Below are 18,516 nucleotides of genomic sequence, written 5' to 3' on the forward strand. Positions count from 1 at the left end.
GCTTATACCAATTCTTGCAAAAACAGATTTTTTTTTTTGAAAAAAATCTTGGAACTATCATCTTAAAAACCTAGATGCAAAATAAATAATAACTTACTTTTCAATTGGCTGGAATTAAAATAGATTTTAATTTTAATGAGAATATTCCTTCAGCTCCAAATGCCTTTGCAGTAAGGGCAGGTGAAAGCAAGTCTATAGGAATGGACTTGAAATATATTTATAAGGTAGAATTGGAGGCTGGAGATTTAAATACAGTGGGTTTTTAAAATTTTTTATTTATTTATTTGACAGAGACAAGCGTGTACAAACAGGGGGGAATGGCAGGCAGAGGAGAGGGAGAAGCAGGCTCCCCGCTGAGCAGGAGCTCAAAGTGGGGCTCGGTCCCAGGACCCTGGGACCATGACCCGAGCTGAAGGCAGACACTCAACCAACTGAGCCACCCAAGTGCCCTTAAATGCAATGCTATTAACTGAGACAAGAGCTACCGAAGCTGCCACAGGAGGTTCCTGCACACAACTTAGAGCATAGGGTAATTCAGCATCCATTTCAGTTGAATTTAATTAAATTCTTGATTTTCATTTCACTAACACTATTATCCAATGTAAATACTGAACACCAAGAGTTACAGTGGAAGAGAGAGAAGTAATAGAAAGGGGAAATGTTCTTGTCAATCACTACTTATTTGGCCTAATCTCGTAGGCTAGAAATCTGGGTATTAGATGGAATGGTTTTCTAAATAGTAGAAAGTTTTGATAATTAGGAAGGTGATTCTGTTTGGAGTCAGATTATAACTTCTAAGACTGTTATTTTACCCAAACTGACAATTCCTTAAGGAACTCATATCTATCCAATCTTAAGATTTGAAATTGAAAAGTCCTTGGAGTACCTGGATGGCTTAGTTGGTTAAGCATCCAACTCTTGATTTCAATTCAGGCCAAGATCTCGGGGTAGTGTGAACAAGCCTTGCGTGGCTCCTTGCTCAATGAGGAGTCTGCTCGAAGATTCTCTCTCTCCCTCTCCCGCTACCCCTGTGCTCACACATGCTCTCTCTCTTTCTCTCTCTCTCTCTGTCTGTCTCTCTGTTTCTCCCTCTCTCTTTCAAAAAAATGTCCTTAAACATGGTTCAAAACCATATTGCTGTGTTACGCAGAATTATTTCTCAGTAGGTTTTAAAGACCCTGAAAGAGTGTCATATACCAATGATCATCAACCCTGGCTGTACATCAGAATTATCCGTAAAGGCTTTTTTGGGGGGTTTTGCTTTGTGTTTATGTTTTGTTTTGTCTTGTCTTAAGGATCTAGATGTTCAAATGTCTCTTCCCTAAAGGCTTTGAGTCAGGACCTCTGAGTTAGAGTCCAATCTGTATTTTCAAAACACAGTTAAATTATTCTGATGCACTGCTTGAGTAGGGAGCCACTTTCCAAGCCTTTTAAATGCAAACAGCTGAGTAATTGGATTGAAAATGTTTCTAGCCCTAAACCCACAAATTATTCCAAAGTTAGATATTTATATTATCTTAGACATTATGTCTTGTATGGTTCAGTGATATTTCCTAATTGCATAAATTAAGAACCTCAACTATTTTAGACAACAACAAAAATCAATAAAAACAAAACAAGGAGATAAAAAAAGTGTGACCATACTTGCTTTTGCTTTATAGGCAAAGAACAGATGAAGTTATTGAGTCTTGGAGATGGAATCTGTGGTCACATCCTTATCATAATAACTACCATTTCTTGAGCACCATGTTAGGTGCCAGGCCTACTTTATCTCATGTAATCCTCATAATACCTGACAAATAATTATCCTCATCCCCATTTTATAGGTGAGTGAGACTTGGAGAGACTCAGGGTTTCCTGTGTCCACCCAGCAATTATGCAACATGACTTCTTTTTTTCCACTAAATATGACCAATTGCAGTGGCCACAGTTAGGTTTTCTTTGTCTTACAATGTCAATCCTATAATTTGGAGTTTGATTATTCTTGTACGAAGCTGCCTGGGACTGAAAACGAGTCATGGACATATTTGAGTAGAATCTTTTATCTTGGGTCACATTATGTGATCTGAATCCCTTTTCATATCCTATTCCCATTAAGCCTCTTTATTCAAATGCCACTCTCTCTGATTGCTCTCCTAAACATCTTATATAGATAAATATCAGTTCCTGTCACTCCCATACCCTGAGATATTTTTCTCCATGGTACTTATTACTACCTAACATGCATCTGTTTATTGTCTGTATTCACCCCACCCCATGTGTAACCCCCAAGAAATCAGAGACTTTGTCCTGTTCACTACCATATTTCCAGAAATTATTATTTCCAGAATAATATTTGGCACATGGTAGTTGCTCACCACATATTTCTCAAGTAACTGAATGAATAGATATATGAATCTTTTGAATAGGCAATTGAAACCTCCCCTGAAGTCATAGCCACCTATAGGCATTTCAGTCATTTGAGCTAACAAATTCCCATTCCTGGGAGTTGAGTTTTCTGTTACTTATATCCAAAAGCACTTTAGCTGATGTACTCCCTGATGCAATTTTTCTTGGGAGACAATTGAATCAAGATGTTAAATAAATTCGTTGATTAGAATAAAACATTTGTTGTTCTAAACTCACATGAGAATGAATAAAGGTTTTACAGAGCTGGAGCAAGTTTTATCTAATGTTACCTAAGGTTTCCACTTCTCCCAGGAAGGCTCCGTGAAAGCAAGGATCCCATCTAAATGGTTCATAATCATTTCGCAGGACTTCACTCCCGGTGGGTGCCCAAGCTGTCTTTGTTAAACTGAAATACATTCTGTTCTGAACAGAGCATCCTGCACAATAGAATCTGAATCTGACCTCTTCCAAGCCCTGAGTTTTGGGGGGCAAGTAACAAACATTTTAAGCATTGGATTCCTCATCTGAAAAATGGACACCACAACATCCTGTTCTCGGAGTCATGTGAGACATGAATTTAAAAGTCTCCTCAATGTGTTTAACAGATAACAGTGCACAACGGATAGTAAATACTGAATAAACATTAATCAGCGTTAACTGTGCTTGTTCTTACTGCAGTGGGTGTACCTTACCCTGTTTTATCTTTTCTCTATGCTCTGTATCTCTAAAACTGCCCCCTGCAGCAATGCTCCTTCTGAAAAGTAGTTTATAGAGCTTGGAACCAAGTAGCATAGCTAATAATCTCATTAATGAATGGATTCTGGTGGTTCCATGCTTCCCCATGTTTATGCCCTTTCTAGGTAATAGGAGAGAACTAAAATAAGCACCTAGCATTAGGACCGTAGGAAAGACTTTTACCAGGAGAATAAAGAAAGTTCGAATACTTCATCACCCAGTTGGGTGGTCTCTTATTGACATTTCACTGGATTCACAGCTCTCTACTTCACATCTCTCTATGTACCCCACATGTCCTCATTGATTATCACTAGAATCCCAAGATTTTTTTTTTAACTTTTATTTATTTATGATAGTCACAGAGAGACAGAGAGAGAGGCAGAGACATAGGCAGAGGGAGAAACAGGCTCCATGCACCGGGAGCCTGATGTGGGACTCGATCCCGGGTCTCCAGGATCGCGCCCTGGGCCAAAGGCAAGCGCCAAACCACTGCGCCACCCAGGGATCCCCGAATCCCAAGATTTTAAGCCTTAGGGTGATACAGTGAGAAGAGGTTGTGTAAGAGATATTTGTTTAATTGTTAGTGTAAATTTTATGTTGTAAATTGCCCCACCGCAGCCACTTGCAAATACTGACATGTCCTCTGCCTGAGGTGTTGCAGTGTACTCCTCTGATACACCCCTGAACAGGTGAGTAGAACCCAGAAGTGTGATTGATCAAGGAGATTATTTATTGCAGGAGCTCGGTGCTTTCTATAACAAATGTACTCCTGAAGGGTTGTAGATAAATCAAATGATTATAAACTGAATAATTTAGAAGGTATGAGGGGAACTTATCACTAAAATAAATCCCCTTGTGGCTCTTCAAATTTAAGAATACTTTGGTAATGCAAAGTATTTATCTTTTTCTTTAAGTATCAATTTATTTAGATAAGAAGTTTGTTTAAATCAAAGTATACTTATTCCAGGGAAAAACCAGTAATTCAGGCTGCTGTATATACTGTTCCCTCTTCTTCATGCTTTCCAACCATTGAGCACAGGTGTGCTTACCTGGGCACAGGAGTGCTAGACTATGGATTTTCTCAGCCTAATGGATTCTCATGTCCTGGAGAATTCAATGGCCTGGTTCATCCACTCAAGAGCTGGCTTGCTTGCTCAGGCTCATTTACTGCAGAGTGCAGTACAAAGATTTCCTAGTTGAAAAGGTCAGGAAGCATAACTCCAAACTGTATCTAGTAGCATCTTCATTCTTATGACTTAAAAGTTTTCCCAGAAACGAACAAGGTGTGGTGAAAAGGGAAGTGCGCGGGGGATGGGGGTGACTGGGTGACGGGCACTGAGGGGGGCACTTGATGGGATGAGCACTGGGTGTTATGCTCTATGTTGGCAAATTGAACTCCAATAAAAAAAAAGAAAGTTTTCCCAGATCTCTATTGTTACTTTTATTCTTTTCATATTCTGTTCTTTACAGCTTATCAACATTTGTAATTACATATCACCTGTGCACTTCCTTGTTTAATATCTGTCTCCCTCGCTAAACTGTAGGCATTGATAGTGTCAGCTTTGCCCATCACTGCTTACACAACACCTAGTATATAGTCTGGTATATAATTAATACTTAATATTAGTAGAGGGGATGAATAAGTAAGAAAATTAGTAAATGATCGGAAGTTAGCCAACTCCCATTCACCTCCAGTTTTTTGGCCGTGACCCTAACTGATCTAGCTCCAGGTGTGTCTTCAGCCTTCTCCCACTTCCATCTTTCTCAGTCTGCTTGCACCACACTGACTTCTGGGTGTCCCTTGCATATGCTAATCATTTGCCGTTTCTTCTGCGTGGGAGCTTCCCAAATTGGCTTAATCCTTGTTATTCTGGTCTCTATGTGCATACTTCTTCCAAGAGGACTTCCTGGACTCCCTACCTAAAACAGCAGCGCCCAGCACACCCCCTTTAGACTTTGTGCCCACAGCGCTCACCACTGAATTGCATATATTTGTTTGGGTTCTTATGGACCCTCTCAGTTCCTAAATGCAGGTTCCAAGAGATCAGGGTCATTGCTTTTTTATTCATCATAGTATGAATAAGACCCATGAAAGGCACAGAGAAGATACTGGATAAATAATTTTGACAGAAGGAAGACATATTCTCTCTTTTCCTTTCTGTTTGTTGCTGGTAGTTAAATTAATATTATTTCCTAGTCTTGCTTATGATAATAAAAACTTAATTTTACTTATAACCTAATATGGTTTTACAAAATGCTTTAATAACAACACCTTAATTTTTACTTATTTGTATATTTAAAGCAGTGTTTTCCCATAATATCAAAGAACTTATCTTCAATGACCTGAAAAATGCAAAAAGATTAGAATCATATTCTCATCACCAGTAACCCACTATGGAAGACATATTTGTTGAATTTCATACCAACTTACTTTTCCTTCTAGTAATGCTAATAATATGGGACAAGTACTCTAAGCTTATGTTCCTCAGATTTTTGAATATTTACTCTTACTTTATTTGATTTTGTTATTCATCTTCCTGAAAGTCCTACTTGATATAAAACAGCAATTTTTAAGTACAAAATTAAAGTTCATTTCCTTTGCATGTTTTGTGAGACCCTAACATTTCAAAAGAAGTAACTTTTAAAAATATGAAGAAGTTTCATTGTTTTTGGTGACATAGACAACCAATATTTTATAATCAAGATATCTTCATTGAAAGCTAATATTGGAATTATTTCTAATAATGCCTTGGATCTTTGGCTTTTTAGGTATTTGACTATGATTTTGGACTACAGGATGACTTTATGGGCTCGGCCTTTCTGGATCTCACACAATTGGAGTTAAACAGGTAACTTTTGAACCATTATGATTTTCTTACATCTTGTCATGAAGCTGGGCCTGTGTAACAAAGTGTCAGCAGATCTGGGTTCTAGTTACTGTTCTCTCATCTATTATTGTGAACCTTCATGCTACCCAGCCTTTTTCAAGTACATCCTTCTATCCCCCTAGTGGAAGTAATAGCATCTTCCTTGATTATCTCATTCAACAACAACTATTCAGCAGAAAAATTCTTGGACACCAGCTTTGTCTCCCAGCACTGTGTTAAGCACCAGGAGTCTAGAGATAAAAGACACATTCCTCACTTTTCACTTGGCTGGTATGGTTGGTGTGGGACATAAAGTGAATTATCCATGTTAATCAAAATTATAAATTTAAGAATCAGGCCACTGTATAGGAAATAAAATGTGTACTTTGCTTCAAAAACAGCTACTCTCTCATCACCTGAGCCCAAGTACAATCTAATTTTGAAATCCACTGGTAATGCTAGGTTATCAAGGAGTGCCTCAAACATGGAGGAAGATTAGTTGTATTTTCTCAGATTAGTTTATAATTGCTTGACTGTAAAGTTATATAATTACTACTACTATTAGTCATTCCTGGTACCTAATTATGGGCTTATATTTTTTTAAATGCATTTCAACTGGGAGCTAAGAATTAATTAATACTACAGAGGGGAAAATATTTTTTAAGAGGGCTAGGTAGGCAATGCTGGGATAGGTTGCAAAGGACTGTGAGATCTTTGATGGTTTTAAGATGCTTTAGTTGATTATATACTAATGTATATAATAGTGGGAAGTAAGAAAGCAGAGTAATGGGCCAGATCACTACTTTCTATTTTATTTTTTTTCTACTTTCCATTTTAAATGCAAATGAAATAGAAATAGTAGAACCTTCTTATGTATTATAGTCAGCTACATTTGAGCGCAATGACTGCTTGTTGGTCTTCCAATAGTCATCTTTGTGATAGACAGGACAAAAGATTGGTCTCCATTTCAACCTAGAGCTTGGCATGGGCTGACCTAATGCTAGAGTGTAGGTGATTGCTGGCTCCCCTACCTCACCACAGAAAAGGATGTGTCCTAGATGGTGTTTTATGTAGTCCATTATCATGAAAACTGAGCTCCAAGTACAATGGATTGTGGTGTTCTTTTAAAAAGGCCACAGTTGGGATCCCTGGGTGGCTCAGCGGTTTAGCGCCTGCCTTTGGCCCAGGGCGTGATCCTGGAGTCCGGGGATCGAGTCCCGCATTGGGCTCCCTGCGTGGAGCCTGCTTCTCTCTCTGCCTGTGTCTCTGCGTGTCTCTCTCTCTCTGTGTCTCTCATGAATAAATAAATAAAAATTTAAAAAAAAATAAAAAATAAAAAGGCCACAGTTATTTTCTCTGTAGACCTCTGCTAAAGGATATGCAAATTGCTGGATTTAATCACAGAGCATAAATTTCTCTTGTTCTCTATTAAAAATAAATCATTGATAAAAAATAACTTTAAATGGGAAAAATATTATATGATTACGAAAATAAAAAAGATTATATACAAGCATTTGGTATTTACTTTGCCACGTTACTTATTTTATGTATTTAACTATTTTCTCCTCTCGAAACCACATAAACATCAAATTATTACTTTTAAAATCACATGCTAGTAGAAACCATTACATTCTGTGTATAAATCAATAGTCTCTGGTTGCAGATAAATGGATAACAGTAGTAGCCATATAAATACTTAGGCTACTATATAATGCACTAAGGTTTTACTTTGAAAGAAAATAATAGATAATCGTCATAAAGCAATTGCAAATGTTCTTAAATATCATGTAATCATTATAAAAATATAATGAAGTTTTTTCTTTTAATTTTATATGAAATCATTACAGGAAAATGAACCAAATCAAACTGTAACCCCATGTAAAAACATGTATGTATGTATAGTATATACATATATTTTATAAAGCTTAACATGAATTTCTTAAAATAAAAGGAACAAATTGTTACTGCCAAAGCACCATGATTAATTGTAACTAAATTGATAGTGAAGCAATTTGTATCACAACTATTACAACATGTGTGTAATCCGTCTAATTTTCCATGTTTTAGTTAAAACGTCTGAGGTCGGAAAACTGTTCATTTTTCATAACATTATTCCTTGAAAAAAAAAAACATTATTCCTTGACTTGGTAAATTAAGTATCATGTGAAAGAGTCTTCTAGTATTATAACATCTTAGTAATAAAAAGTATCTGTGGTTCTTAATCCTGGTTGTATGGGAAAATCACTCACGAGCTTTACAAACAACATAAATTTCCACACCCCACCCTTGATCTATAGAACCAAGGTCATATGGGTAGAATTGGGGAATATGCACTTTTTTTAAAGCTCCCCAATGGATTCTGACGTGCAGACAGGATTGAAAATTCTTACTCGAACAAGCTTTCCCCACCAAGGTCTCTCCCCAATACTAGATTCCTACTATATCATTTACTAATTGTTAAGCTCCTGGAAGATAATGATACTGTCTTTGAAACTGATGTCTGTTTTTTACCCGGAACTTAGCACAGTACGTGGTATTTTATGTGTTTAATACATGTTTTCTGAATGAAAAGAATAAATGCCTGAACAAGTAAGGGAACATTCCTAATTTGCCAAATTTAGAAATTCAAATTTGGTATTGAATATTTCCCAGTCCCTTAAGTTTATGGAAGTCATGAACCCCTGTTTGTTCAACAAAATGAACCAAATCAAATTATATATAAAAATATATCTGTGTATATCGTACATGCATATATACTACAAAACTTAACATGCATTTGTTGATGTTGAAATGTTTGTTTAGTTGAAATATGGGAATAAGATATTACCCATGCATTGTCAGTTGAATGTGTGTTTTGTATTATTTGTACAAGTGTGTTTGGGTAATACTGAGTAACTCATAGTCTCTTCCTCAAACTTAATTCTAAAGATTTCTAAGTATTCACCAACTCTTTTAAGTATTGATTTCCTTGTGTTTCTGGACCTTAAAATTGTTTAGGCATAGGTTTACACAGCCAAAACATATAGAAGCATTACTTTAAACCATGGAATCTGTAAAAATAGTAACATATTTTTTAAAAAATTATGTCTATGATGTATGTTAGGCAAATTATATTTTATCTTTTCCTCTTTTCCCACTCATCTGTTTACTCTAAATCATGCAGTGGTCTGTAAATGACCCTCATTTACTTGTTAGTCTCAAATTTGTAGAAAATAGCTGGCTTTGCTCTCTGTGTGTTTTGAGATCATAAAGAAAGGACTTGTAGATTTCCCAATACTGTTATAGTTTCTTGGCCTCCTGGTTCCCTAGGAAGGGTTGAGACATATGTAGTGAATCCAAGTACACCCAGTTGGTCCATAATTGATTGGATAACCTAGTACATTAATGATATTTCAATAACAACAGAAATTGTACCAGGAAAATAAAAGAAGACAAAATTGATTTTTTTTCTTAAAAATGATAAATTGTCAGCATAAAATATATGTTTAGCTTATCCATTTAACAACTGTTGACAATCTTAATATTTTATATCGCAGGCCCACAGATGTGACCCTAACACTGAAAGATCCCCATTATCCTGACCATTACCTTGGAATCATTTTGCTCTCTGTCATCCTTACCCCTAAAGAAGGAGAACACAGGGATGTGGTAAGTTCCCCCACAGCCTAGTAGGAGTGCTTTCTTGCTCTCACTTGGTGGAATGTCTTGAGCCTTCTTTGAACCCAGAGGTGATAATAAAGAGAAGCAGCGTATGAAAATCTGGCCTGTTCTTTGTTTCTGTAAGTATCCTGGGTATCACTAGTCCCTGCGTTTTATATTTTTTTCAATTCAAATTTCCTGTTCTATACTCCCGATCAGAACCTCTTGTTGTAAATAAGGGACACATTTGCATCTTTTATTATAATTTCATTTCCCACTTTCAGACATGTTATGTTGTAGGCAAATGGTAGTATTCATTCAGGGAATACATTTGCTATTGAATGGAATATTTGGAATTCCACATTGAGGTATCCAGACTCTACTATTTTGACGGTATTGTCAGGTGTACCATAACAAAGAAAATGAGGTGAAATTATAATTGAGTTCCTGCTTTCTGGTATTTGTTTGCTGAATGATAAGTGAGTACTTTTCATCTTCTTGATGGGCTTCCATATCGGTGTTACCCATTTTCCAGCACTGGCTGTCTGTGCTTCCTTGCACACCATGCTGCTGTGAGAAACTGACAAGGGATACAGAGGAGCCAATTACTCCAGCATGTTGAAGTGACATTAAAAAATATCAGGTTTGACCTGCATCGGTATGCTTGCCAGCGCACTTTCTGCCACAATTGACCAGAGATTATTTATTAGATTCAGGGTGCTTTCATGTACTAGGAGCTGCTCTCACTAGTTTTGATTATAACACATTTTAAGAGTAAACATAATTTTTTAGGCAAGCCTCTAATACCCGATTTCAGCAATATGTGTATTGCTGTCTTAAAATAATGCATGATTAAAGTTGGTACATGTTGTCTGCTGGAAAGGTATTATTGACATTTTTCCCTAGATTGTAGATTAAAATAGTGAATCCCAACTTCAAATTTGGAACTGTTTTAAACTCATTGAAAAAATCAACCTTTCAACAAATATTTTTCTCTGTCCTTTTTAAAAATTAAGCAACAAGCACAGATATTCATGTGCTGTATTTGCTAAGTACGATACAATTGTCCATACTTAATTCAGTGAGGAATAAATTTATCTTTTCTAACAAGTACTGCCAAACACCTACTGGGAGAACTTACTTAGCACCATTAAAAAAAAAAAAAAAACATGTAAGTGTGTATATGCATAATACCCATGTGTACAAAAGGAAGGGTAGGTGAGGAAATTTTTTTTACAGAGAATATTTAGAAATAGAAGCCCATCATTTTAGAAGTCACCAATTCCGAATACATACAGTACAAGTATACAGTACAGTGCAATACATCACCCCATATAAGCCAAGGAGTATATCCTAGCTGGCTAATCCATACATAGGAATAAATTATGTGTTTGCTTATTGCTTTATCCAAATAATCCTAGTATTGAGTGAAGCCTACTGTAAGCCAGCTTCTATGTAAGACCCTTAGAATACTATAGAACTTCTATTCAGTGGAGAACTCAGGGATCGAGTAATTACTGAAGGAAATTTAAAATGACGACTGTTTTGAGTGCTGTGAAAGAGAGGTGCATGTTGCCGTTAAAAGCAAATACAAGTGCAGTAGAATTTGTTCCACTTAGGGGGACAGGAATTCTCGAAGGAAACCAAAAGGGACTTGAGGTGTGACTTGTGAATAGGAGTTAATAAGACAAAAAAAACAGGAGGAGAGAAGGTATTTCAAGCAGAGGAAAGAGCATGTGCAAAAGCCCCATGGCCAAAGGAATCTGGCACACTCCAGGAATTGAAAAAAGTCCTGGAGTTTAAACAAGCTGGGAATAAAGAAGAATGTGGGAGATTGTGATACATGGTGGCAGTGGAAAGGAGATACCCAGACTGTGTAGGGACTGTTGGCCATGTTAAGGTTTGTCGTCATTCTCCAAAGAGCAAGGGGAAGTCTTGAGAAAGAGAAATAGGAAGTGGCATAATCATTTTTGCCTTTTGAAAATAGCTGTGTAGCTACATTGTGGAAAATAGATGGAAGGATGAGAATGGATACTTGGGGACCAATTAGGACCAATTATCTCAAAAGTCCTAGTAGAAGATGATGGAAGTTTGAATTACGATTGCCTGAGGTAGAAATGGAAAGAAATCAGCAGGTTTACCGATAAGAGGTAAAATCAACAAAACTTAATGATAGAATCTTGTTTTCAGATTCTTTGTTATTTTAATGAAGAACAGCACTTTGTAAATGAAAATACCTAAGTGCCCTCAGTCTTATGTACCCCAAACCATCCAAACTGCCAATGCAACTTGAAATTAGAAGGATATGGCAGCTGGTATAGTTATTTGGATGATGGGAGGTTCTGCTGAATTTTTGCATAAGAGGGATATTTACTAAATGCTCTAACATCAAACTGGGGTTTGAGAGATCAAATTAGGACCAAGGTGAAGCTGCTGAGTTGTTCTAAATGGCACAGAAATGAGTGTCAGCACAGGCAAAATGGTTCCCAACATTATTTAACAATTCTTGTAAAAATCTTTCAATCTCCATAGTTGCTCAAATTTATTATTTCAGTACAATGTCTTTCTCATTAGAAAAACACCCTTTAATAAAAGTATTACAGTGCCTGATTGCTGATCATCAGGGATTTATCAAACATGAATAGGAGGAAAACAGGTGGATTACACGAAAAAAAAAAAACAGTTGCTCATTAAAAATCTGGTATTGTTCATCTTTTCTTCCTTTTCTATTTTCCTCACTGTATCTCTCCAGCCCCATTTACCCTTAAGACAAAGAGTTCTTCCTGAAATCTTCATGCTATTTTCTTGATTCAAATCCCTTTGGCTACTTTAGCTTTCTGGAAGAAATCCTTTACTGCCAAGTATTTTTCATTCACTGCCTTACTTCATGTCCCCCACCATCAGAGTCCCAAATAGCACTGAATTCACTCTTCTGTGGCAATTGAAAAAGGATGTCTTCTCCCTTTCCATGCTAGCATTGACTTTCACCTAGCTTCTCTCTTCTTCACCAGAGAAGCAGTAGCTTAGCAAGGACTCAGGGCCTCAGAAAAGCACAACAGTTTCAGCCTATGCCAGAGCCAGCTTCTGGCTGGTGACCATCCTGACCTCAGTCACACCTGGGGAGTGGAAAGAAAGGTGTCCCTTGTGGTTTCACTTGCTTGTCCTTGTGGATGTGATCAATAGCTGGGAGCATGGGGTTGGTTGTAGAGAAGTGAACTGACTCAAGGGCAGAGAAGGAATTATGAAAGATACCCTACAGGAAATTCTGGTGGCATTTACAGTATCCTTGCTAATCTGATGTCCTAGATTTGAATTGGGGTTTCTAAGCACGTGCTCACAAGATGATAATTTCTAACAAAGACATAAATTTACTTTTTGTTTGTTTGTTTGCTTTGGTCTCGATGGCAGTTTTATAGCTGATTTATTAAGGTCTCTAAAACTGTCTCTAAGGCAACACTAATTATGAGATTTTTGAGACTTAACGAGGACCATTTGTTGGCTAGTCAAGGATCAAAATCTCTTTATTGATCATCTATAAGCATTGTGCCACGTTCTATAATGTCCTCTTTATTCTTCTTCTAAGTGTTCAGTGACCTGTGTTTACTTCTCTAATTAAATGGAAACCTCTGATGAGAGACCTTAAAGCTCTCCAGTAGGCACTATATGTTCCCTCTCCTTAACCTCTGCCCCAGCCATACAAACTCCAGCGGAGCTCACCTTCTCTCAAGTCCAGGCTTTCTTCGCAGTCACTTGTCCTAGCTAACATACTTCACCTCATCTCCATCCTCTATCCTATCACTTCTGGTAAAAAAAAAAAAAAAAAAAAAAAAACAAATATATATATATATATATATATATATATATATATATATATATAAATTATTGCTTCCAATTACCTTTCTTTTGATGACTGCCCTCAAAGCTAGTCCAGCTTTCTGTACCAATGCATTGTTCAATGAGTTGCAGATGAATGTCTGTGAGGATTTGAAGGGATACCTCAAAGATCCAGAGAAAGGTATTCTAAGGTTTTTTTTTCTTTCTTCAGTATTCAAATTCCTGAGGTTGTCACAAACAATATTAAATGATCATTTAATTTCATTTTGAGTTCTTAAAATTAGTACATTAATGATAATCTGCTTAAAATTGATCTGTATTTTTTCTATGATGACATTTAATGATGACAAGGCATTAGAAGCATGTCACTGTATTTCCTCCATTTTGTAATATGTCTAATATTAGCTCCATATGTTTCCCTGGAATATATTTGAAGTTTTTTAGTTAAAAACAATTAGGAATCCAATGTATCTTTAAATTAAATTTTTATATTCCTGAAATATGTAACATATTGCTGCTGTGAAAATGATATGCCAAACTTTCACAAATTATCCAGGAACAAATCTTATTTAGAAAAATTCAAAAAAAAAAAAAAAAAGAAAAAAAAAAGAAAAATTCAGACTCAAAATGCAGCAGGCCAGATATCAGTTACTAAATGCTTCATAATTCCATTTAATATTTAGCACAATGTATAGGAAAGGAATAGAGGATGATTTTTACATTGATAGTCACCGAGCAAAATTATAAGGGTTCTATTCTCTTTGATTATTAGGACAGAAATAATCTATTTTAAGCTTTTGGGATTTAAGACTTTAGTCCAAGAACCATGTGTTTAGACTTGTGCTTGTATTTACAGAACTTTGCTAAATATTTTATATGTGTTAAAATAGGGAATGGAAGTCATGAGTTTCAAGAGCTAGTAACAAATTCTAACAATCAAATAGGAAATAGAACATTAATGTTAAGAAAATGCTATCAAAAGTAGGAATAAATTAACTGGAAATACAGAGTACTTAGCATCACAAAGTGCTAAAGTTTCTAAAACAGTTATCTTGTGAGGTTTTTTTTATACACTCTTAATACTGACAGTATATTCCATGAATAATGCAGTTGGGATGATTTCTCCTTGTGTGGATTGCCAGTTCTGGAAATCAGTAAAACTGAAGAATGAGTTGAAAATCCTATCAGCCTACTGAATCTACTAAAGCCTCTAAAACATGCAATGTCTAATTACAGCAATTTAAGCAGTATAGTATGAGTAATAGCAAAAGTATTTCAAAATTGCTTATACTAAAATCTTCTCCATTGAGTTCATCAATGAGTCTTTAAAAAAAAATCTCAGATGTGAACAGCTATATAGAGATATGTATTTTTTTAAGTTTCCAGCATTGTGTGTATGAGAAACCACAATCTTCATGGGGGGTAGGGGCATGCTAATGAGTTGCATGACACAGCTGTCATTTCTGTTTTGAATGCATGTCTTGTTTTTGAACCTACAAAAGTGTGTAGTGCATACATGTGTGTCCTGTATATAGTATTTTGGTCTGATAGTGTGTTTGAGTTCTTTCTGGCTCTTTTTCTAGCAGAGTTCAATCCACAGCTTTCTTCATTGGAGAATTTGTGAAATAAAAGTGAGTTAATTTGTGTTACACACTCTCTTAGATACAACCTAGACCTACAAATTGCTTGGCTAAAGCTAAAAAAATAGAAGATTGAAAGAAACATATGAATTGACCCTCATTGACCTTTAGCAAATTTTACAAAATACCTTTTTTCATGTTGATTTATTTTGCAAATTTTTCTCAATTATTTTATAGCTAACATTAAAAAAATTCATCTATAAAAATTTAATGTTTATAATATGTCTATACTATAATATCTAGCTATTCTGTGATTATTTTTATATCTTTAGTAGCCATATAATCGCCTTTAAAAATACAACAAAAAATAAAGCTAAAAAATTGAATGAGATTGTGAAATGTCATAAAAATATAATCAATTCTATAGCTTTATCACAGACCATATTTTTCTGCTACTTCTTTCACTGGCTTCAAAGAAAGTTGAGCTGCAAATGAAGAAGTTTGACTGTCCTGTAATAATATTAGATAATGATGGTTTCAAAAACAAATTCATATGTTTCTCAGCTGAAGTTAAGATCATAGAGCAAAATGTAAATCTTATTTTTCTATAATTTGCTTAATCACCTATCTTTAACATTTCCCAAACAATCTTTCTTTTGTAATATCTCACAGATAGCAAGGGTAACAGTAGTAATACTATGTTTATTAAATTCACTTTTTTTTTTTTTTACTTTTCTACCGTTTTCAGTTTTATTGAATCTAGCTTAACCCAACCATCTAAAAAGAAAAGAAAACTTGGGAGTGGGATCTTAAACCCAGTATTTAGCTAGTTGGCTTGGCTCATGAAGCAGAAATCTTGTTATAAAATCTAGGGACTACTTTCTTTCACATACACTAAAATAAACTCAAGGTGGACTTAAGACCTAACTGTGAGACCTGAAACCATAAAAATCCTTGAAGAGAACACAGGCAGTGATGTCTCTGACATCAGCTGTAGCAACATTTTTCTAGATATGTCTCCTAAGGCAAGGGAAATAAAAGCAAAATTAAACTACTGGGACTACATCAAAATAAAAAATTTCTGTACAGAGAAGGAAACAATCAACAAAACTAAAAGGCAACCTATGAAATGGGAAAATATATTTGAAAGTGACATATCCTTTGAAGGGCTAGTATCCAAAATATATAAAGAATCCAACACCCAAAAACCAAATAATCTAATTTAAAAAAATGGACAGAGACATGAACAGACATTTTTTTCAAAGAACACATCCAGGTGGCCAACGGACACATGAAAATATGGTCAACATCACTCATCATCAAGGAAATGCAAATCAGAACTACAATGAGTTATCACTTCACACCTGTTAGAATGGCTAAAATCAAAAACACAAGAAAAAGCGAAGTGTTCGCAAGGCTGTAGAGAAAAAGGAACCCTCTTGCACAGATGGTGGAAATGCAAACTGGTGCAACCACTCTGGAAAACAGTGTGGAGGTTCCTTAAGAAGTTAAAAATAGAACCACTGTATAATACAGTAATCCAACTACTGGATGTTTACCCCCAAATACAAAACACTAATTCAAAGGGATACATGCACCCCTTGTTTATAGCAGCATTATTTACAGTAGCTGAACTATGGAAGCAGTTCAAATGTCTTTTGTTTGATGAATGGTGAAGATGTGATATAAATATATATATATATATATATATACACACACACACACACACACACACACACACACACAGTGGAATATTAGCCATATAAATAAATGAAATCTTGCCATTTGCAACAACACAGAGCTATAGAGAGTACAATGCTAAACAAAAATAAGTCAGAGAAAGACAAATACTATATAATCTCACTCATATGTGGAATTTAAGAAACAATACAAATGAGCAAAGAAAAAATACAGAGAGAGAGAGACAAATAAAGAAACAGACTCTTAACTCTAGCGAACAAACTAATGGTTGCCAGAGGGGAGCTGGGTAGGGGGATGAGTGAAATAGGGGATGGAGATTACAGAGTACACTTATCATGATGAAAAAAAATAAAATAATCATTTTAAAAATCTAGGGACATTTTGAGAGTCACTGGATCCAATAATAGAATTCTAGGAACCAAATCAGGAAAATAATCAATTTGTCCCCATAACTGCCAGATTTCTCACATTTATACTCAGGGAAATGATTGACTTTTTGTTTATGTCAATGTCTCAGTTCTGAGAAATGATACCATGCGGTTGATTTGTAAAACCAATTTTGAGAGAGAGGAAAAATACCAACCCTATAGTTAGCTTTATGTCTTGAAGGTTTATTGTATGCAGTGACTCTGAGTCAGGGGATATGGTTTTGAGCGGCAGTAGTGAATCTGTGTAATACTGAGTAGTGTTGCCCTGAGATTCAACTCTTCTTCATGTTCTGAGCCCCTTTATCATAGTATAATATATTTTACAGAATGGAATTTAGGAAGATTCTTAGAAAGTAGATGATGATAATAAGTGGCCATGAATTACAAGAGTTTACTTTTAGGTTTATTTATCTTAATTGTTCTCACTTGATTTGACTCGAAACATTATTATTCTTTGTTCATTGAAACTCTGCTTTCTGAGAAAGTTGAACATTTATTGTCTGACTCCTACTGGCAGTTTTTCTGAATATGGCATTCCATGACACAGTTTGGTTTCCAAATACCTTTCAGAGATAATAGAGAAGGTGGTGGTGGAGGTGGTGGTAGTGATGCTGATGCTGATGACAATAACTCATTTAAGATCAACAACATTTATTATATGGGCACTACATGGCCATCTCCTCAACCCAGTAGTGGGTTTTGTTGCACATCAGTACTTAGAAAACATATAAAATATTTCTATAAATAGTATTTGATAACAATGCTTTGCTGTTTCCTGGCTCCATTAAAAAAATAAGGAATAACTGTAACCTTAGGAAAACTATCACTCTTCCATATTTTGGCCAATATTTAACACAGGAAAAATATAACCTATAAAACCACTATCTACAAAGAAAAGGAATGAATCCTTATCATTGATAATTTTATGATTTTTCTCATTTCCTACTGTAGAACCTCTACATAATTCCATTGTCTTGGTTTAGGCTAAAGGTTGTCTTCTATATGACTTAATCTTATAGTAAAATCTTTTCTGTGTTGTTTTTTTGTAATTTATGAGTAGTTTCTGAAATGGTCCTGTTTTATAGTGAGTTTTGATGAAGGAGATACAGTTCTTAAAAGCACCAGTATGCTTCCTTGAGGTACAAATATGACAAGCATTTCTACAAGCTATATTCTTTGCTCCAAATATTCCCTATTCTCCACTTGATTGGCCTTAAAGATAAGAGAAGGTAAAGATGTTAATCAAGAAGTTAATACCTCAGTGTTCACTGAAGAAAATTTAAAACTGGAGAGTAAATAAAAGATCTTTATGCAAGAGAGCACTGATCTTGGGCGCTCATTACA

General features: G+C 35.5%; 1 protein-coding gene across 9 annotated transcripts in view; it reads left to right on the forward strand.

Annotated features, from left to right (window-relative positions):
- MCTP1 (multiple C2 and transmembrane domain containing 1) overlaps positions 1-18,516 on the forward strand; it is a 349,470-nt gene that overhangs the window by 107,339 nt on the left and 223,615 nt on the right. For 8 of the 9 annotated variants that reach the window (XM_041753630.1, XM_041753633.1, XM_041753632.1 and 5 more), the window contains exons 4-5: positions 5,893-5,972; positions 9,527-9,638. In XM_041753630.1, the coding sequence (XP_041609564.1) occupies positions 5,893-5,972; positions 9,527-9,638 (192 nt within the window). Of the gene's footprint in view, positions 1-5,892; positions 5,973-9,526; positions 9,639-15,046; positions 15,095-18,516 lie in introns of all 9 variants that reach the window. The other variant, XM_041753629.1, reaches the window with a different exon arrangement.

The sequence above is a fragment of the Vulpes lagopus genome, chromosome 4 (assembly GCF_018345385.1).
Source record: "Vulpes lagopus strain Blue_001 chromosome 4, ASM1834538v1, whole genome shotgun sequence".
Classification (NCBI taxonomy): domain Eukaryota; kingdom Metazoa; phylum Chordata; class Mammalia; order Carnivora; family Canidae; genus Vulpes; species Vulpes lagopus.